Source organism: Semicossyphus pulcher, unplaced genomic scaffold (genome assembly GCF_022749685.1).
Source record: "Semicossyphus pulcher isolate SPU_LCO1_2020_fin unplaced genomic scaffold, fSemPul1.0.p SCAF_16, whole genome shotgun sequence".
In the NCBI taxonomy this organism is placed as follows: domain Eukaryota; kingdom Metazoa; phylum Chordata; class Actinopteri; order Labriformes; family Labridae; genus Semicossyphus; species Semicossyphus pulcher.
Window position 1 is genome coordinate 22,106,120 of NW_027211670.1, and position 21,468 is coordinate 22,127,587.

Sequence of the window (21,468 nt, forward strand, 5' to 3'; positions counted from 1 at the left end):
AATAATCCGAGTCGTCCTCTCCTCTTCTCTTCCCTTTAGAAAGTCCTCAGCCATAACCTCCCGCGAAAGGACGGACCTGCCTATATCAACAGAGCTCTGGAGGGCTGTGCGTCCTGTGCGCTCCGAGTGCGCGCTCCCGACTCCGCCCCTCGCAGCATTGACGCGCTAATGAGAGTATCCAGAGGGAGTAATTACAGCGTTTTCTGAGAAGTGTTTGCAAACTAGTACGCTTTAAAACCCCAACATTTCATTAGAGTGCGTTTCCTTTTTATTTTTTATTTATTATGCGCAACTGGATTATGCGTAATTGGAATATCTTTGGAATGCAGACTGGAGGGAGAGTTGGATAAGACGTAAAAAAGGGTTTATCGGTTGAGTTTCTTTTTTAATTTCCTCGTATTGATTAGCTGGCAAAGTGCCTGATGGAGCCCTTCCAGTGACGCCAGAGAACAGGATGTCCCCTTTTCTAATTGGCTCCTTATTGACCAGTGCAACATCTCTAGTTCCTCTGAATTAAGATACATCTGACGAGTCACTTCACTACAGGTTGCTCTCACCCTGTCGTCACCTGATCAACCTGAATGAGAGAGATAAGGAGCCCACGGGGTGGAATGAGCAGTGCGCAGGACTAACCTGCAGGGGGAGCCAAGAGGAGAGTCACTGCTGCTGAAACTCGACACTTTTATCAGCCAAGGCCACACTGCTGGGCCCCACCTGTCCTCACAAGCGCACACAATGGGTGTTATCAGGAAACACACACACACACACACACACACACACACACACACACACACACAGGCAGGCAGAATTCCCTGGAGCTGTATCATCCCCACAGGCAGGGACACTGAGCACATGATGTGAGCGGACAGTCTCGTATATGCAGTCATTCAGTACAGCTGCAAGCAGAAAGTAGAGCATAATAACATCTCCAGCACCGCGCAGCCACTCTGCAGGGCGCTGCTGACATTATTATACACAACATCGGACACATTTTAAGAGTGTTAAAGACCTCAAGACATTTTAGAAGAAACAAAAACAAGCAAATTTAGCAAATTTCTAATTTATTTTCCTACAGGATATGAAAAAAAGAAGGTTTGATATACACAAAATAGAGAGAGAGAAAGAGAGAGAGAACAGGAGTGTCACAGTAGCTACTGCACAATAATAGGATGACAGCCGTCATGAAGTACATGAAGTCCACTATTATTAAACTCAGCTGAGGTGAGGGTTGATGGTCCGAGTCCCTGTGTCGTTCCTCGTCTGGAAGCATGTATTCTCAAAATAAAAAGTCCCCCTGGTGTTGCATTCTGGGATGTCTTTGGGATGTTTTGGTTGGAGCTGAGGAACGTCAGCCCAGCAAAAAGGTACAGAGCTAATCATACCGAGGAAATGTGTTAACAGGGAGAAGTCAGGATAAAACTAGTCGTATTTACAATAAAGAAAGTAAAGTCACAGCTGTCACGTATTCAGATAATAATGTTAACTCCCCTGATAGACTCATTGCATGTTTAAATGGCAACAAAGTTACCTCAAGAAGAGCGACAGCTTTAAACACACTGTCACCTAAAAATGCTTATTTTACCCCAAACACTTACAAATGATATACGTTCTCTTCCAGTAAGAAAAGGCTTTGAACTTGGGCAAACCAAAAGGCAACAACAACTGCAGGACCAGCATCACCTGCGCTGGGGGTTCAGGTTCACCTTGTGGAGCCTTTAAGTGGCTAAAAATTTCCCTGTTAAGGTGCAGTATGTCGGCTCCCAGACAGAGTGTGTGTGATTCCAGCACCGTTTCAGAAGAACTTGACCCCCTTCCCGTCATCCATGGTGATGACCTCCGCTCTGCCTTCTGTTTGTAGAGCCTGCAGCGAGCGCAGCAGCATCCACTCTTCTAAACCGTGAAACTCTGAAGAAACAGATGAAAGATTGTGTTAGAAAGTTAAACAAACGTTTATATAGAACCTTTCAAAATAGAGTTACATGTACTTTAGAAGGAACACTGGAACATCTCAGTACTATAACATGAGGATGTCACTGATTCTGCAGAGTTGTCAGGGATAATGTGTAGTGAGCAGGTTGTTATCACCGAATAGACACCTGACTGAGGTTTTCTGTCCCATTACTGTGAGAGTATGTGGACATTTTGTTTTCCATTCACCGTCTTTAAACACCGCCGTATCCTGTACTGTGTTCTGTTTAATGTTTACTTCCTGTGCCGTCTTCAGTTTTGTAGATCTTCCCGTCGTCGCCTTCAGTTTTTACATCTTTTAACCTTGATCGCCGTTTTAAAACAAGCCGACATAAGATTTTCTAAACTTCTTTCCGCGGACTGATATGATTACAGTTAGTCATCCGGATTGTGTGCTTGGAGCTGAATCCCTAGCAACGGTCTGTTCTTCATAGCAACGGTCTGTTATTGAGAAATACGGCCCTGTGTCCACATATGCCTTTTTCTGGCAGAAAAGCGCTGGCCGGGCGCTGGGAAGCGGTAGGATGAAGCGCTTGTGCAGGGAGAGAAAAAACGCTGCACGCTGGTCGTGTTTCTATGACGAACAATAAGTTTAACATACTATACAGCTAACAACAAGCTTAAGGCACTACGAGCGGCCGATCTGCTCCCACGAATGGGCTTCTCTGTCTCTGTTGTGATACTGTTTGTTTGTCATATGTACAGCTCCGACAGAAACAGCCAAAACAGTTTGCTCCTCCATGGTTACCACGGTGACGAGTGGCGCCCCAATCTGATTGGTTGCCTAAATAAAACTGCGGTGACGACACCAGCACCTTTCTGAAAGGTTCAGAGATTTTCAACTCGAAGCGTTCGGAGTGGCCGCACAAAAATGGCGGAGCGCTCTGTCCTCGTTGGGAACAACTGAAAAAAGACGCTACGTATACCCGGGGTCTAACAGACCTCAGAATGCTGCAATGAACCAATCAGAATCAGGTATTTAACACAGCCGTGTAATAATGTGGTCTATCATTAATTGATCGCTTTACATACTTCACACATGATGCTGATACATCTAAAGAGTTTAACATAACTTGTTTTAGGAAACAACATCAAAGGTGTCCATTTGGCTGATAAAGCACGATTAAGTTTCCTCTGCGGTGAAATACTGAGGAACAATCGTGCCTCAGTGCTCTTCAGGCTGCCCTACATGCTATGATATGAGTCTGCCCTACATGCCTTTGGTTGGAAAGTTCTCTGTGAATTAATTACAGAGCGGATCTTTAAATCAAAGCCACATCAATAACCTATTTTAATATTAACGAGCGTTTCAGTTTAAAGGCGTTATAAGTTTCCCCACACTGGACCCCTCCCACTTTTTAATGCTTCCATACCTTCACCGTCCGTGTCGTCACCATTGGACAGCTCGTAAAGTGTAAACACAGAGTTGACCATCCCGTTTTTGGAGACCTCAAATGAAAAACAAAAACAACAGGATTAATAAACAACATCTCTTTCTCAGCAAGTTTGGAGGGACAGTTAACAGTGGAGCGCTATGGAACCGAGGAATAAGCCGGATTGAGCTTTGAACACAAGGATTTGTTGACAATGACAACAACATAGAAAACATCAGGGGGGTATACTGCTCCGGGGATCAACCTGAACTAAACACCACCTACTGACCAATCAGGTCTCTTGATTCAGGAGCTCTGTGAGCCGATCGTGAGCAGAGAGAGAGCAGTAAACACGTTCATTTTATGAATACATTCATGAAAGATATTCATCGAGCTTTACTGATATACATCTACAACAGAGACCGATCAAAGCACTGGAGCCTGAAGTGCTTTTGTACTGATAAAATATGAAAGTAAGCTTTGAACCACTTAAAGAGATGGAGCGGTGATATCATTGACTTTATTTACACATTCACACAGTCTGTTGTCCTTCCAGCATTCAGCAGCTGCAGCTGAGTGGATTTTAGTCTGAACGTCTTCATATCTTTCTAATATCGTTTGTTCAGACGATCGGTTGATCAGCAGACGGCAGACACGCTCATAGAAACCCCGGGTTGACTTTCCCAATCGATAATCAGCATCGTTCGACCGCTTCGTGTGATCTCCTTTGATTCGTTGTGAAGCCAGATCAGGAAAACATACCCTGGGAATGTTGAACTCGCTTCGCAGTATAGGCCCCAGATTTACCCCTCCTTAGAAGCACAACAAACTCCTGCTGTAGTCATCAGGCAGTAACGGGTTCCAACCAGATATCCAAAGGAGAACAGTGAAAACTGCACGTGTGTGGGGAAACTGTGCAGGCTCTGTGCGTGTCTGGGAGCTGCAGGCGCTGCTGTGTTTCTATTGCTCATAAAGTTTGTGTTTGACGTCGTCCTGCAGCCCCAAAAGATGAGCTCAAGTCAACCTTAATCAACTCCATCTGTCATGTTCTCACTATAATCATTAACTCGATGTTACGTAACAGTATGACTTTTAAAAAATGTGAAGGTGTTTTTGTTTTTGGGATGACGTCCAAAGCGACCCGGCTGCACGGTGGTTCAGTGGTTAGCTTAGTCGCGTCACAGCTAGAAGGTTGTTAGTTTGAATCCTGGTTCAGACGGAGGGGGCCTTTCGGGGTTTCAGTTAAGAAAAATCTGTGTGTCCTGGAAGCTTTCAATGGGTGAAATTACAGTTAAATATTATCTGCATTTATTTAGCTTAAAAACAGTTGATAGGCAGGCTATATCAAGGGTGTAGAATTGGGTAGGGAAATGACTGAATTATCCCTTCAATCATTTTGTCCAAAAATTGAAATACGTTCAGTCCAGGGCGTAACCCCGCCTCTCGCCCAGTGACAGCTGGGATCGGCTCAAGCTGCCCCACGACCCTGAACAGGATAAGCTGTGTAGATAATGGATGGACAAATTGACCCTCAGATGTCCATGCTGAGTCATTTCGTCGAGTGGTGTTAGGCTGTGATTATCTTAGAGGCTCTAATAACAAAACTATTGTAACACTGAACAACACGCTCTAAATTTAGCTCTTATTTATGGCCTCTGTGAACACTTTCTTCTTTCCACAGATGTACCGACATGTACAGTTTCACAGACAGCACAGTACGTCTCTTCAGTTTGACTCACCCACTGGTATATTAACTTGCCCCATTCCTCCGGTCGTCTCCACATGACTAAGCACCGGGACTTGTTTTTGTCCAACCACTCGAGGTTGCCTGAAGTCAGACAAACAATGATAATAAACAATGATTACTGTTAATTCACGGCGAGGCGCTGAGACGAGCATTTGTCACGTCGACACCGAACGAACTTCAAGACAGAACAAGATTTACCTTTTTTTCTCAGTTCCTCAAAAACAACTTGAATCGCTTCCATCGACAGTTTTCCTGGAATTCGGTTAAGGACGAACACAAAAAGGAACAAATATACAGCAGAAAAATAAATGTCTCTCATCTCTCAACCTCTCATCTGGCTCTCTTTTAGTGACTGCTTAACGTACTTCCTGTTGTGACTTGATATTTGCCATGTCTTACGCACCTGCGCCTGTGTGCCTATGTCTCTTCAACACAGGCCACTGCAGCGTTGTAGGGGGCAGCTACTGAGGTGGTATCTAAAACCTACCTTGCTTGCAAACATTGATATCCTGTAGGATGTAATTTTATGTCCTAATAAAGGAAGCCCATCAAACAATCTACGCAAACAGTTGTCTAATGTCTGCAGAGTAAACTGCTGGTCTCGGCTGGACCACAGGTAGCCTGTGAGGATACGTTCTATCTTCTTGTTGTTGAACACGGGGCTTTCCTGAGCCTCCATGACGTCCAGGGTGTAGAGCTTGTGATGCCGGCAGTAGGACAGAGCCAGGGAGCACCATGCCGCAAGCTGCTTCTGTCTCGTATCAACATTGGGCTGTAGCCTGTCCACAAAGAGACGAGAGACAGATGTAAAGCACGATCAACACGAGTCACACAGCAAACCAGCAACACTGAAAGACTCAATCCATCTCAACATGAAGAGCATAAATATGATCGGGCTTTACTTATAAAAATATCATATTTAATTTGAAATACAGGCTATTGTATACTCGTGTTTTACCATCTTTAACCTGTGTCGTGCGTTTTATGTTTTGGCGAGATAAAAGCAGTTAACTTCCGCACACGGTCCAACTTGTAGAAACTACATTTATTTGCTTACTCGACCTTTCATCAGGCAAACGGTTTGCCTGATGAAGGTCGAGTACCGACGTTTACTTGCAATCTTAACAGATTTTGTCCTCTCCTACACACCTGTCCTATGAAACAGATGTGAGTTCTTCCTCTACCAAGATAAAAGCAGATAAAATCCCTGTGATGTCAGCACAAGCTTTATGCAAACATATACTGACAGATTTGACTGTTAGAGAAAAAACATCCTAGATTAAGCTGTAATGTACATATATATACATATATGGTGCAGCTATCGTAGCTTGTTATATTAAACGTAATCAGCATGACGTGCATCTTTCATATTTGGGTATTTAGATCACAATAAGCTATTCACATTTGTTTTTATGTTTTATCTTAATTGAGTCTCCATAACGTTTTGCATTTCTGTTCACATACTATCTTACACTTTTGATTTGATCTCCGAATTTTGAAATTGTTATGATACAATGAGTTCTCCCAGTTGGCTGGGGAAGAACTTGACTAGCCTGCACACATCCCTGACTTACACCCTACCTACTATATTCAGGATGAACAGAAATATGAGCCAGGCCACATCATACTACATTAGTGTCAGACCTCCCTAATGCTCTTACGTGTGAATGGGGGAAAATCCCTGCAGCCAGGTTACAAAATCTTGTATCTAGCCTTAGAAATTAGATTTCCAGTAATTCATTATGAAACACCTAATTAAAAACAGCCCTAAGCCACACGTACATGAAGTGTACAGTATGTTTCTTAACGTCAGGGAGCGTGAAGACCACAGAGTGCCAACGCAGCGTTTCTAGAATACAGTGACACAGCAGATACATGTTAACACACTTATCAGACATTAGCACTGATTTATAAGCGTGGCCACTGGCGTTTCAAATGAAACTTAAACACTTCTACGAAAAGTACTTATCAGCTGTCTCAGTGTTGCACACGCTGTATCTACAGAAAAAACATACAGTGTAAACTCAGCACACCGGAAATTATCATGCTCCTTGCATTTATTTGGAATTTCAGCTCTGAGGTCTTCTTGTTGTTTTGCAGCCGGTGTTACATCAAAATCTGTGACCGTGGAAGATCAACTCCAGGAAGAAGACTGACGTGCTGCTGGCAATTTTATTTTTTAGCACCTATTAAAATACAGCGTGGGGCCATGATGACAATCAGTGTACAGTTGCAATACATACGAATTAAATTACCATCCAGTTCGCACATTTTGAAGGGTCACAAAATTGGCTGCAAAACTGGTTATGAGTCGGTGGACTTGTAAGTGTAATATCAGTGTTTTGGCAGGTGACAAGTTGAGGCAGTGTTGGCACTCAAAAAAGCTAGCTAAAGCTAATAGCTCAACTCTTACTCTATATAAACTTTCAAACACATCCATTAATTAACATGTTTCATTACTCTTTATTAGTCGGCCCTTGATGAGTCGTTGAATGAACCCTCTAGAAGCTGTTACATAAACTTCAGAGAGCTGGTATCTAGGTGTGTGTGAATCACTTCCCTAGCAATCTGTTTTGTTTAACGAGTTAGCCAGCTAACAGGATGGTAGCTCGCAAATCGGCACACTTCGGTTCAGTGTCATATAAAGAATAGAGGGTGGTTATTAATCTAAAACTACTGTTTAAACGTGTTTAATATAAAGAGTTGACTTACGTAAAAAACGGTGGAAAATTATATTGCCAGGGCCACTCAAAACTCATTGCAGTTGATGCGGTGCTCACAGCTGACAGCTTCCGGAAGTGCGTCCAACCGCCAAATGGTTCCGTCAAACTACACAGATTTACCATAAACTTTACACAACAAAAAATAAATGATTTGTTAAATGAAAATAAAATTAAATAAATTGTTATAAATATCTTAAATTATAGTCCTTCTTCTAGTTAGGATAATTTTGTCATTCATGACCAAGGCTAAGAAATGAAAACCATTGAAGCTCCTGCAAGGAACTTTCAGCTTGTGTTGATTTTGGTGCCCCCTGCGGACAAAGCCATACCTCTTTTGTCCTGTACATTCCTAAGTGGTGGTTTTTAACAAAAAATATCATCCTGCTTTCTTTAACACTCATATGTATCACTCACTTTAAATTTTTGCACTGGAAAAGGTAAACAAAGGCAGCGTGCAGTTAATCGCTTCGTCTGGCATCCACCCCCCACCAGCAGTTTCAGGCATTAAAATAACTATATAGAAATAATCAATTTAGTCGCTGATGGTCTGGTTTGATTTTGTAGGTCATACGGAGTAATTTAGAATTAATTTCTGTTTCATAACCAGCAAAAAAAAAACCTTTACGACTATGGGGGTAAATCCAAAATACAATAAAATATTTGTTTATGCTTTGTGCATAAAGCTGCTTTAAATGTAGTTATTCAACATCAAGCGAGCAAGTATAACTACTTCCTGGTACTTAGTTCCCTTCTTTGAATGAAAAAAAAGCATAACACAGCAGTATATAAACTAGTTTAATCTTTGATCATGATTTAACATTTAAAGGCAGCTTAACAGTAATGCAACATTAATTGCAAGAAAAAACGTTAATACACTCCTCAAACACACATACTAAGTACTTTCACTTCTAAAAATTAAAGTACATTTAACCGATTATACTTTTGTATTTAAACTTTAAACTAATTTAAACTTTATTGTCTCATTTTCAAAATGATACCAGATAGTTGTTTATATTTCCAATGTTTATGTTGTTCTTTTTGGACAGAAATAAACAACAATTCTTTTTTACAAAGTTATTTTATTATGGAATAACTTGTGCATTTTCAACAGCTTTTAGCATAAATATGCCGTCTATTTCTATTTACAGATTATAAATCTTTTCTAGAATACACTTTTGTGTTTCATGGTCACACTGATTTCACTGCCAAAGTATGTAAGTATTTCATATTTGTAACGTGTTATTTTACAGTTTCTTCACGTACAGCATGATTGAAAATAAACTATATGTTGTATTCTATGTCATCATCTACTTCACAGCCAGATGTTGGTATTAATATTTCTTTTTATACATTTCTATATTACAATAAAATTCACAGGTAAAAATGAGTCTTCAGAACAATAAAACAACATTAGAATCTCAGTTATTGGCATGTGTGATATTCTGTAACTGCAACTTAAAAACAATATTTAAATGTCATTAAACTTTCTAAAATAAAGATGGAAGCTATGGTTGATCATGTCTTAAAGAGAGCATTAATGCATCCGTCCAGGTTTGACTTGGGTTCTATTATCACTGTGATTTAGACATAAACAAGTAAAATCTCCAGAAAGGAGAGGCAAGAAAGACTTGTGAGATTAAGACAGCTGGAGTGTCAGGGAGCAAGAGCAATCTGATACAGTCCTCCTTCCACCAACGACCTCAAAAGCTCTGAGACGGGAAGCTAAACCACACCTGTCTACACCTGTGAGGCTCCATTTCCAATCAAACAATACTGCCAAAGATAGTTCTACCAGTCAGCCTCCTATGGAGTAAATCTGGACAAAACAGTGGTTAAACTTGCTTCAAAGACATTTGAAGATCCCTTTATCTAGTTTTAAACGGTTAAACCTCAAATATTCTGAGCAAAGAAGACTTGAAGAGCCCTTCAACGTATTTCACAAGAGGAGTTTTAGACGTGGCACTGAAGCTGTTTATGTGCATGCAGAAGTTAAATCTAGCACTTCAAAGTAACTCGAGCACATTGAGACGTTTGCCCAGGTCTGCACTGGAGGCTCGCGACTGCTTTAGCTGGAGTAGAAGATATGCCTGTATTCGTTCAGGATGAACTCCACTATCTGGTTCTGGAAGACCATGTGCATGGCGATGTTGTTCGACTCCGTCTCCGGGCGAAGAAGAGTCGGGCCGAACACGATGGCTACATTCTGCACGGTCATGCGATTGTCCTCCCCAAACTGAATCAACCTGTCAGAGAAAAAGAAAGAGACAAAAGTCTTTTTTAATCTATTACACGTTGTCAAACTGTTTAAAGGAAACATGCAAGTAAACCAATAAGAATACCTGCATAAATGGCCAAAAAGGAGTTTCATGGTATCATGATTTGACGAAGGAAGCGACCTGACCAGGTTCGACATGCAATCCACCTTTGTGTTGTAATCAGGAATTCCTAAAAGAGACAAAAGTTAATAATCCGTTTTAAATTTTATCTACATTTAACAACCAGCAGCTGCATGACGAACTTTAATTCAAATATTTACTGTCTTCAATCAAACATACAAAAGTTTATCGATAAAACAATTGATATTTTATCAAATTAGATTCATGGATTAAAAACTCTGCTCACTGATGGCTGTGACGAAGTCATTAAAGTGGCTGAATGGGAAAAGCGGCTCGGGAAGCTCTCGGAAAAACAGCTTCAGCGCTCCGGTGATGACGTGAACGTCCTCCCACTGGCCGTCCTCGAGGTCCAGCTCCTCTGTTTTAACACAACAGGTGCAGAGCTCATTAAAGCACAGCAGGGGGCGCTGCTGTTTAAAGCGTGATACAGCAAGGAATGCATCCGTGCAGTGTGAATCATCTCCTCTGTGTGTCGTGTCATTTAGTGAAATATAACTGTACCATGATCGGCCTTGAAGCGTAGTTTCTGAATGACAGCGAGGTTCCCACTCACTCTGTACAGTCCATCAATGTCTAAACCTGTAGATCAACACATCAGCACCACTCAGTTTCATTCTAAACATCTTACAGAGCACAAATTCTTCAACAAAATAAAACACGGTGATAGAAACAAGGTGGATCACCTCTTCTTTCCACTGCTTTGATGCATTTATCCACAAAACTAGGCACTGTGTTCCTCTCCTGTGCGCACAGTGTGGCCAGATGACAACCGAACACATTGTCTACAGAGAAAAACAACATTATTAGTAATAGTAGTATAAGTAGGAGAAGTAACCTAACAAGTGATAATTATTGCAACACATAAAACAAACACACGAAACACCCTGGTAGGGTTATATTCTTAAATATCAGGCACTTCTGGGTTAATTTTGTCTCCGCTTCAATTAGCCTGACAGAGCAACATCACGTTACAGCAGTTTGAAATCACCCCTGATGTAGCCTTTCTCCTTGACGGACTGCAGCGTCGGACGCTTCATGAGGAACTTCATCAGCTTGGTCCGAACCTTCTTCTGGTCCGTCTCGCCTGCAGAGCTGGTTGAGTGTGTGACAGTCGGCCTGGAGGCTGAAAAGAAGCAATCAGACATTGACATGGTTGTAGCCTGAGTTAATACCAAACTGGGTCAAAATGACGAGAATATTCACGCCTCAGTTAAACAATGTTAGAGTGTTTTTTAGTTCAGCTTACGCCTTCTCTTGTCGATGCCTCCTGCGACCTTGTCCTCTCGCTCTGTGCTGGCGATCTTCTCGTACAGGTCACTGTCATCCTCCTCTGAGTGGTGGTCCTGGTACTCCTGATGAACGCACATGCAGAGTGATTAAATCAGTATCAGTAATAAGTATCACACAGGTTAGCCTGCACAGTTTTTAACCTATATATTTAAGTGTTTAATGAGCTGTATTGTCCAAAATGAACAGATTAGTCACAAAGGTTTGTCATATTTTTGTCTGTAACTTTCCTTATAGTGTATTTTTATTAAAAAGAACTTGATCTGTCAGTAATTTAAGAAGATTTTCAATGCAAAAAAACATATTTTAAGTCATTATTTTTCTATTGAAGAGCATTGATCTGCTTTATCATCCCTTGTTTTAAAGGGGACATATTTTAGCTGTGCAATCAATTTTATATTATTCTAACATGTTTTTGAATCACGTTGGTGAAGTTTGTTTCGTTTTAAAAATTGTATACATATTTTATTTTAATTATTTTTCGGAGCCTCTCCTTCCTCCTGAAACAAACAAGCCGTTTTGCCATTCAAAGGTTAGAGACCTTAGCCACGATTGGCTGACAGTATTTGGAGTGACCGCGTAGCCCCTCCCCCATATGGGGGAGCAGCCGCACGGCACTATCACTCCAAAGTTGAAAACATGGCTGCTCTAGGATCAGTTATTCGGCCTTATATGTACGAGCCAGAATCGCCAGGAGGTGTCAGAAAGGTAAGTTGATATCTTGACAACGGCAAGGCAAGAAGGCAGCCTGAGGTGAACGATGGTGAATGACGATTGGTCGATTTCAGCGAAAGCAAGGTTCTACGTAGAAACCTGTGGCTGTTCTGAGCGGCCCATTTCAGAGGCGACCTTTTTAAAAATGTAATTCTGGAAAAACACAGAATTATGCAGCTTTACTTTTTCACTATGAATAATAAACACGCAAAAATGTGAAACCCATGAAAATATGAGAATATCCATTTTAAAAGATACGGCTCCTTTAAGACACAGACACAGACGTCTACATCTGCGATAAACGGCAGATTACGAGCAAAATGTCTCATCTGAAGAGAGAAAAACTTAAACACCAAACAATGAAACAATGTGCCTCTTAAACCGCTTCTGCAGTAGATTTTATTTGTCAAGCTCGGGAGAGAAGGACAAAATATTTAGTTGAAGAACAAGCTGTAAAATGATTGTATTCGGCGACTGAACTTTGGTGTCATGACATAAACAAAAGCTGGGAAATGTCCATCTTGACGATGAGCAGACTTACCAGTTGTCGTATGGTGTCCACTAACACTTTGTGCCAGTCGCTGATGATGCTTTCTGTATCGTACTGAATCAGAAACTCCACGCCGTTCTTCCCCTTTAACTGGAAGAGAGATAGTGGGATATTAAAGTTATTCAAGTGCGCACAAACACATTTAACTCTCATCCCTTATTCTATGATCGGATATAAAAGCATGAGATTTAGCTAAGGAGAAGACATTGACAGTTGACACACTATTCTTAAATGGAGATCAGAGAGCTCAAAATAAAAGCACACGTGTTGTTTGCTTAAGATACCAACACCCCTTCAATGGCACACTTTGCATTCCTCCTTCGTCTACAAGCGAACACACCTCTAAAACATTCTTTTTGCTGGATTTGTCCTTCGACGCCCAGCCAATCGTCGCTCCCCGCAGGTCCACCGTCACCTCCGGGACAATCTGATTGGTTTTGTTCTGCACGGAGGAAAAAAAAGGGAGAAAAAACAGCTGTTTACGAAACTGACGGCGCCACATTCCACGAAGCGAGCCACGCTTGAACAAAAGCTGCGACTGACCCCGTCAGCTTCTTGCCTGAGGGCTCGACCGTGCTGTCGCTCCTCATAGAGGCGACACATCAGCCTGCATCACACTGCGGGTTTGTGTTTCATTTTCTTTATTAGGTGTGAAACGTGATACCGAAGAGAAGAGTGAATGAAAATTACGTTTCAGGCAATGTGTTGACGCTTCAGGCCAGTTATTTCTCACAAGTTCTCACTCTGGAGAAGTGTCTGAGAAATGTTCAGAATGCAACACGAGCTGCATTCAGGTGTCAGAGCTTCTTATGAACACAGGATGAACAATTTCTGCTCCTGTGAGTCAAACTGAGGTGGAGGAAATATTCACATCCTTCACTAAAGTCAAAGTCTCTGCAACTTAAAGTGACAAGAGACAAGTTTTTTGCTAATAGTTATCACGTGCATGCGTGGGTTCTCCGGCTTCCTCCCACAGTCCAAAGACATGCTCGTTAGGTTCATTAGTGACTCTAAAATTGTAGGTGTGAATGTAGAGTCTGTCTCTATGTGTCAGGCACAGTGCAGGTGTATCAGTCAGGATCAGTGCAGGTGTATCAGTCAGGAACAGTGCAGGTGTATCAGTCAGGATCAGTGCAGGTGTATCAGTCAGGATCAGTGCAGGTGTATCAGTCAGGAACAGTGCAGGTGTATCAGTCAAAAACAGTGCAAACGTCCTCTACACTGCCTGTTGGCACCAGTGTCCGATCGCACTTGAAGCTGTTTGTTGGCTCTTCCTGACTTTGTTCCCTCCTGTCTCGATCGTTGCTTGTGTCGTATTAACTCTCAGATGTACGTCGCTTTGGACAAAAGCGTCTGCTAAATGAAATTGTAACATTTTAATATTGTGTATCCCCGCCTTTCGCCCAATGAGAGCTGGGATAGGCTCCAGCCCCGCCTCGACCCTGAACAGGATAAGCAGAATAGATAATGGATGGATGTAGTTTTTAAAACAAGCAAAAAGAACAGTGTTCCTCTAACATTAATCTTCTTCTTTTCTATCGTACAGTGAGGGTAAAATGGATCCTGAGATCTACAGGCGGACCAATGCAGCATCAGCAGTGATGCGGGCGTCGTAGCGGACCATCATGGTGAAGAGGAAGCTGAGCCTGAAGGCAAAGCTTTCGATTAGCACTCGATCTACGCTCCAGTTCTCACCTATGATCACGAGCTTTGGGTTGTGACTGAAAGAATGAGGTTGAATTTAGTTTCCTCTGCAGGGTGTCTGGGCTCAGCCTCAGAGATAGGGTAAGGAGCTCGGACATCAGGAGGGAGCTCGGAGTAGAGCCGCTTCTCCTTCGCATAGAAAGGAGCCAGTCGAGGTGGTTTGGGCATCTGATTATGATGCCTCCTGGGCGCCTCTCCCAACTGGGAGGAGACCCCAGGTCAGACCCAGAACTTGCTGGAGGGATTGTATATCCCGCCTGGCCTGGGAACGCCTCGGAATCCCCCAGGAGGAGGTGGAAAACGATGCTGGGGAGAGGGACGTCTGGGTCACCTTGCTTAGACTGCTGCCACCGGGACGCAGCCCCAGATAAGCAGAAGATAATGGATGGATGGATGGATGGAGTGCGTGAGTGCTGCAGTTCTGTTTGTTTGTTTTGATCACCACTACCATCCACCAGATACACCGTTCAGGATTAGGAGCTAGAGCAGTGTATTATGCTACACTTTCACGATGTAATTTGTCAGGTCGGGGAGTCTTACAGTTCTTTGTTAGGCTCTGAGGGAAACAGAAAGCGGTCCAGTTGTCTTTGCGACAGTGGAACCAACAGTAATACCACTGTGAAAGCCTCTGAAAGATAGTGGAGTAGAGTGAAGTAGCATCAAGAGTGAATGCTACAGTAAAAGTACCTAACTTTCTACTCACAGGAGTAAATCTAGTTTGTAATATTCCATCACCGCACACTAACTTGAAGAGTATGTCGTACCGAGGCCCCCGTTGCTGCAGACTTTGGGTCTTTGTGGAACGTCAGCACTCCTCCGAGGAGCACCGTCCACGTCTGGGTCCAGTTTTTCCTGAAATGGGAAAAACAAAAAAAACACATCACTACTTCAGAACAAAGAGTCGGAGAGCTTTGGGGGAGATGACACACGAGTCCAAACACACCGAAAACTGAAACGTGAGACTGTCCCGTCTGTGTGAAGCTCACCTGACTTTCTTGCCGTTCTCGCACACTTTTGTTTTGTTGAGAATTCCAGCTTTCTCCAAGTTCTGCACCTGCGAATAAAAAAGATGAAGTTAAAAGAAGTTATGAGAGGATATGAAAGACACAGAGCTCCAGTGTTTTATACAAACATGGTCAATAAAGCCATGCAGGCAGCCTTTACAACCAACCTTCTCTCTTACAATCCGTGCACAATTACTTCCTTATATCCCTCATATACTACAAAGTCATGAATTGATCATCCATTTATGTGTCAAACTGCAGAAAGGGAGAGTGTCTTCCTGTTCTTCCTGCCAACATGCATCAGTCAGCCTCCCAGCACTTTATTTCTCCCCCTCCTTTTCTCTGACACTCACAGTGACCATGACCTTTAACCTCAGACTGCCAAAATCTAATCAGGTCATCTTTGACTCCAAGCGGACGTTTGTGCCAAACTTTAGGGTAATTCTTTCAAGGCCTTCCTGCGTGCACGAGACAGACGGATAACCTGGAAACACAATGCCTCTGGCCAAGGCTGTCACTGAAACGGAGGCATAAAAATGGGTCACATATATATAGTCTGAAAAATAGAGCTTGGTGAAACTTAAAGGAACTGGGCGCTGGTATTTATAGTGAACGTCAGCCGTAGCTGCAGCTGTTCAGCGAGCAGTTGTTCATGGGAAAGAAGGAACATTTCAGGCACATTCGACTGATGGATCAATTGAGTGTGGGCTCTGCTCTTTTGAGTGAGTTTTGTTTATAATAAGAATAATGTACAATATAGCCAGTCTTATTATTTGATGTACAAATTTTGAGCATTTCTGTTGTCGGCAATTTATTAATAACCTCCTACTACAAGCGATAAGCAGCCCTATAAGCTGTTCAGGCATTTTTCAGGACTGTGATTGAATTAAAAGTCTACTGGAAAGACATTTTGTATTAAAGAGCAGCTCCAGTCATGTTTTAAGACATATAAAATGCTCTGCTTGAAATAATAATTACCTTTAAAATCCTCCCAAGGCATCTCCTCCTTCTCCCTCATTAAAAATTCCTGAATCTACATAGGCCCCGCCCACTATGCACATTTCCAACCGCCCCCTCCGTCGCAAAAACAAAACACGTCTCTGCCATCGTTTAGTGGCAACTCGTTGAAACTTAGCTAGCTTGAAATGTAGTAATTAGCCGTAGCAACGTTAACGTTAGCAGTCAGTAGTGAGTTCGCAAAAATGACGATGACGGTTACAGCTGGCTGGCACATCGCCTAAGTGGTTGCCATAGGTTACACATAATGATATGCATAGCGTCACCCGGTCCATTAATGGGATTGGCTCCTTAGGTTTGTGACGTCACAAACCTGCCAGTCTGAAAGCGTGTTGTTCAGCCTGTCCTTGGTACACTGCAGTTTAAAAGCAGACAGGCCCAGCCACGGAGATGACTGCTGATGTTGTCCCTGATATGTCTTGTAGCACATGAAGAACACCACATGGAGATGTTTACAAGGTTAAAAACTGGATTCTCACTGGAGGGGGGCTCTAACAACTAAGATCATTACTGTCATGAAGCATTTTGTGGAACTGTGTGGCTATATCTTATGTGTTTATTCTTTTGTCAACGCTGCTATTCTTGGTTGTTCACTGCAGATTTACAAATCAAACGTTTGCAGTAAATTGTGTGGCTGATTAACAACCTGAATGCAACAGGTCATAAGCTCAGATTCTCCCAGAAGGTAAAGATGACAGTGGGAATGTAAACAGTACATTTATCAGGTGGGCAGTTTGATTGTAACATGCAACACAGAGGTGGAAATGCATCCTAAAACGAGCAACAGGAGAGTTTAAATAACCAAAAAATCTTTGATGCAAGGAGTGAAACATTTTAAAGTACAACACATGCTCCTTAAGTGATCTCAAGTTGCACCTATTGCCCATCATAGATAGACGCTGCTATCTATGCATGAAGCTCAGTGAACTCTCAAACTAACCACCCACATTGTACCGCAGCCACCTCGATGTCAGATAATAGGGGTTTCTCCAGGGTCTAAACCCAAACGCCTTCAGGGAGAGACACAGAACACCATTCAGACACCAGGGCAGGTCGCAGCACTCGATAACTCAACAGCTCAGTCCCGTGTTTTTCCTGCAGTAACTAGTATCAGCAGACCGGACTGGCAGGACAAATGTTGCACTCACGTTGTGCTGCGTCTCCGGAGAGTTTCCCGTGCTGGAGCTGTCGCTGCTGTAGTCCGACGTGTTCCTCCTGTGAGTTGGGACGAACCTCTGAAGAACAGCAGAGGGAAAATTTAGGATTTAGAATTTATAGAAATAATAAGGCATTGAAAATTAAATTTAGAATAATATTCAGATATCTTCTCATTTATGTCTTTATATGTCTATGGTGGGAAAAAGCAGTAGCATAAGTTTCTTGGGCATTTATAACTGCTTCCTGTTGCTTTATTTATTTGTATTTAAGTAATTGCATGGTCATTTTTCCTCTTGAATGTGTTTATGTATCTTTATCATGAAGTCCATTCTTTACATTGATAAAAACAGACGCTATATGGCGAAGAAAGACGCGGTTGCCTACATACTTATGGTTACTTTCTGTCTGGTGGCTTAGGCCAGGCCCAAACTGTGCGTCCCACTTTGTGTCTCTAGTTTTGCATTTGTCCCTTTCCTATTAAACATCCTAAAACCAGATCTATAAAGAACTCTTTCTTTCCAGTTTAGTGTGGAAGCACCTTGACCTCAACTCCATCCAACACCTTTAGGATGAACTGGAAAACTGACAGTGAGCCAGACATTATCAATCAACACCGGTGATGCTCCTGTAGCTGATTGAAAGCCAATCCCTGCAGCCACGTTCCAATATCTGGTGGAACGTCTTCCTGCAGCAGACTAATGTCCGTTGTTTTGGTATGACACAATAAACAATCAGCATGCACGGAACTGTTTGTCTTCTATTCTACTTGAGTACATCTACCTCTACTCCTCTACCTACCTTTGACTGAACTAGTTTTATGCCACTTTCAGAGATAATATCTGCTCTTTGTTATGGAGTTGTATGAAGCTTCGGTGGGATTAGCAGGGTATCATTTTGTACTTAACGAAAGATAACGTTGTTAATTACCCTACAACAAACTCAAGCAGAGCATATTAAGTCCCATTTTATATCTAATCCAGTTGCACTAGATGATAACTTAAGTGTATAAATTATAATGTTGTGTATACAAGAAAAGGACCTTGAATGCTGCTTAGTTTGCACTCTGAAAAAGCCATTTTGCATAGCGAGTACTTTTGATATTCCAACTTTTGTATAAATGTGTATACATTCTACTATTCTACTGTGTATATCTACCGTATATATTTACTTTTTGCAATATATTGTGTTATTATTGTACCTTGTATGTGCGAAAATCAATAGAAAATAAGGAAAAAAGATTAAAAACACATCTTAAAACAATATTTAGATTAGAATAAGATCTCTTTTTGTTAACTCTAAGGTAAAAGAAATAAACACAGAGCCCAGCCCTGAACTTAAATGCCACCACTAGTGTGCCCTTGAGCACAGTGTTGAACCTCTGTCTGATTCAAACGAGTTGCTCAGAAGGAAAAAGCCCTTATTTGTATTTGTTTGTGTACAATTGTAGCTCCCTGTGCAGCTCCGTCCTCAAGCTGTCAGTGTAAATACGAGTGCACTACACTCGATTTGCCTTGCTAAATAAGGGTTTAAAAACCTGGGAGTGTCGGCTGTTAAACAGGGACTCACACTCACCACTTCTGCCTGACTGGAGCTTTCTGTTTAAGTTGACTGACACACCCTGAGTGTGTGTTACATGTACATGCAGGTCTGAGTGTGAGTGAGAGCATGCGTGCGTACCCCTTCATCCGAGGCTTGGCTGAGCTGCGCAGGTCCCATGGTGTGTCTCCAGTTTTTGAAGACTGACACGTTGTCTGCCTCGACACCGTTCTCCATCCTGGACAGGCCAAGAGCTACCGGGGCCTGGAGGGACCAAAACACAGATCATTTGGTTTCATTGTAACACAACATTTTGAAAACTTGAGAGATGAAGTGACCTGTTTTACTTTAAAGTCATAATCTCGAAGATTTTCACTCAAATAAATGTCTGTTAAGTCACTATCTATCACCGAATGAGGTAACACAATGGTGATTGAGCCGGTTGGCCCACTGATGAAAGCCTTTGCATTTGCAGTATGACAGACTGGTGCTTCTGCCCAGTTGGTGACGCATTTTCCATGACCCAGCAGTGGTTAGTCTGCCAGAGAGGGTAGGCGGAGCTAAGCAGCTGCTTTTCCGCTCTCTGCAAGTGTTTTGCGAGTAAACAGTAATCTACTATGGCTGAACAAACAAAGAAAAGATGGATGACTACAGATACAACTTCAACAAGAAGTGAAAATCCAAAGAAAAAGAAACAAACTCGACGCTCAGATGAAAGAACGAAGCTGAGATCTTCTAGCTTACCACTTTAAACCAGACAAGAGTAATTTGAAACTTCTTTCAGGCTAGATTCATGTGCTTAATTATAAATATTTCCATAAACAAAGTGGAAAGTTTTTATTTACTTATCCCCACGCAGTGAAGGATCTTTACCTCAGGCAGGTGCCATTGAGACTTGGAGCCGTCCCTCAGATAGTAGTAGGTCTGCCCTCGATCATCCACGGACTTGATCCACTGTTACACAACAACATTTAGGAGTTAAAAAAGATTCAAATGCACCTTTTTTTTAACCGTAATAAAAAGATGTACCAAGAGTTGTCCACTTTAAATTTGCAATTAGATGGATTTATATTGACCTATGAGAGATGGCCAAAAACATGTTCTGCAATCAGGCGTCATGGTGGCCTTTCTAAAAGTAAATCTTACGTCAATTCCTACTTTTTGAAACATAAAGCACCACGCAATAAACTGTTTCAGAAATGTCCAACGCTCTGAGAGTGTTTTGAACGCAACATTTAAGATCTTAAATTCTGTCTTCCACCACGCCCTCTGTCCTTGGTTCTACCTGCTCCGGAGAGTGTTCACTGGTGAACACCCAGGTCCCGCTGGGTTCCACAGTGAGGTTCCAACCACTCGGGGTACTTCGGTCCAGGTTGGCCCTGGGGATGATGGTCCGGCTCACGTGGCTGAGGGTGTACTCTTTAGGGAGGGTGGGAGGGCCTGTGGCAAGCTGGAGCTGGTCGTAGGGCTCTGGTGGATCAGGAGCGGGGTAATCCTCCGAGGGGTAGTCCTCTTCAGGAAGAGGAGGCTGGGGATTCACAGAAGGTGGAAACACATAATTCTAAAAATCATTCACAAAAACTTGAAAGGACTATTAGAATATATTGCATTATTATTATTAATGTTATTTTCCAGGGCTTGTGACCCCTTGAGGTCAAGAGATGCCTCCTTTAAACTCCCTATCACGGGTTGCATGTGTCAATGAGTTGTTTTTATATTGCCTTTATATAAATGTTCTCATTTCAGATTGATTTAAAAATGTTTTAGGTCACGCTGACAGTAATTCACAAAAGGGAATATATTTAATTAAAAATGAAAAAAAAAATCCAGACTTATATGAAAAAATTGAGACCACTTGCATGTTTGTAGGGTAAATGTAAAGCTACAGCTAGCAGCTAGCTTAGCATAAAGACTGAAAAGGTTAGCCTGGCTCTGTCCAACAGATTAAGACATTTTGATTATTTGTTTATTTATTAAGACCCACATTACCTTCTGTCTTAAACAGTAGCTACTCTTCCTGCGGTCATTATTTCATTAACAACATTTCATTAGCTGGATTACATGCATCCATAACATTCAGACACGTTGAATCTTGTGTATCTTATCTGTACAAAAGTCTAAAAATAACAATCTGTGGTTAAATGGTGCCATGTTGGCAAAGCGCAGCTACTACCTGGAGCTTTAACTTTGGACAGCCAGACTAGCTGCTTCTCCCTGACTTTATGCTAGGCTAGCTAAGCTAATCATTTGCTAGCTTTAGCTTCATACAGTATTTCACAGAAACCGACTAA

The 21,468-nt window shown here is 42.1% G+C and overlaps 2 protein-coding genes across 3 annotated transcripts in view; both read right to left on the reverse strand.

The window, feature by feature from the left end:
* Window positions 1-1,075: 1,075 nt before the first annotated feature.
* Window positions 1,076-7,874, reverse strand: vps25 (vacuolar protein sorting 25 homolog). Its single transcript, XM_069664710.1, has 6 exons — window positions 7,801-7,874; window positions 5,722-5,867; window positions 5,287-5,340; window positions 5,081-5,169; window positions 3,342-3,417; window positions 1,076-1,905 (listed from the first exon to the last, which is right to left on the reverse strand). The coding sequence occupies exons 1-6, from the start codon at window positions 7,845-7,847 to the stop codon at window positions 1,793-1,795; spliced, it is 525 nt and encodes a 174-aa protein (XP_069520811.1). The 5' UTR covers window positions 7,848-7,874; the 3' UTR covers window positions 1,076-1,792.
* An 818-nt stretch (window positions 7,875-8,692) lies between these two features.
* arhgap27 (Rho GTPase activating protein 27) overlaps window positions 8,693-21,468 on the reverse strand; it is a 29,866-nt gene continuing 17,090 nt past the window's right edge. The window contains exons 3-17 of one of the 2 annotated variants that reach the window (XM_069664327.1): window positions 20,463-20,705; window positions 20,051-20,131; window positions 19,319-19,441; window positions 17,632-17,718; window positions 15,449-15,516; window positions 15,227-15,314; window positions 13,099-13,200; window positions 12,750-12,848; window positions 11,454-11,559; window positions 11,196-11,330; window positions 10,891-10,989; window positions 10,709-10,786; window positions 10,434-10,565; window positions 10,151-10,256; window positions 8,693-10,054 (exon numbers count right to left, since the gene is read on the reverse strand). In XM_069664327.1, coding sequence (XP_069520428.1) covers window positions 9,877-10,054; window positions 10,151-10,256; window positions 10,434-10,565; window positions 10,709-10,786; window positions 10,891-10,989; window positions 11,196-11,330; window positions 11,454-11,559; window positions 12,750-12,848; window positions 13,099-13,200; window positions 15,227-15,314; window positions 15,449-15,516; window positions 17,632-17,718; window positions 19,319-19,441; window positions 20,051-20,131; window positions 20,463-20,705 — 1,725 coding nt within the window. In that variant the 3' untranslated portion in view covers window positions 8,693-9,876. Of the gene's footprint in view, window positions 10,055-10,150; window positions 10,257-10,433; window positions 10,566-10,708; window positions 10,787-10,890; window positions 10,990-11,195; window positions 11,331-11,453; window positions 11,560-12,749; window positions 12,849-13,098; window positions 13,201-15,208; window positions 15,315-15,448; window positions 15,517-17,631; window positions 17,719-19,318; window positions 19,442-20,050; window positions 20,132-20,462; window positions 20,706-21,468 lie in introns of both variants that reach the window. The other variant, XM_069664328.1, reaches the window with a different exon arrangement.

Coding starts and splice junctions, on each gene's coding strand:
- vps25 (XM_069664710.1), bottom strand. CDS start 7,847: ATGAGTTTTGAGTGGCCCTGGCAATATAATTTTCCACCGTTTTTTAC. Junction 5,170..5,286: donor TGAGGAACTGAGAAAAAAAG/GTAAATCTTGTT, acceptor GTCTGACTTCAG/GCAACCTCGAGTGGTTGGAC. Junction 3,418..5,080: donor GCAAGTTAATATACCAGTGG/GTGAGTCAAACT, acceptor TTTTCATTTGAG/GTCTCCAAAAACGGGATGGT.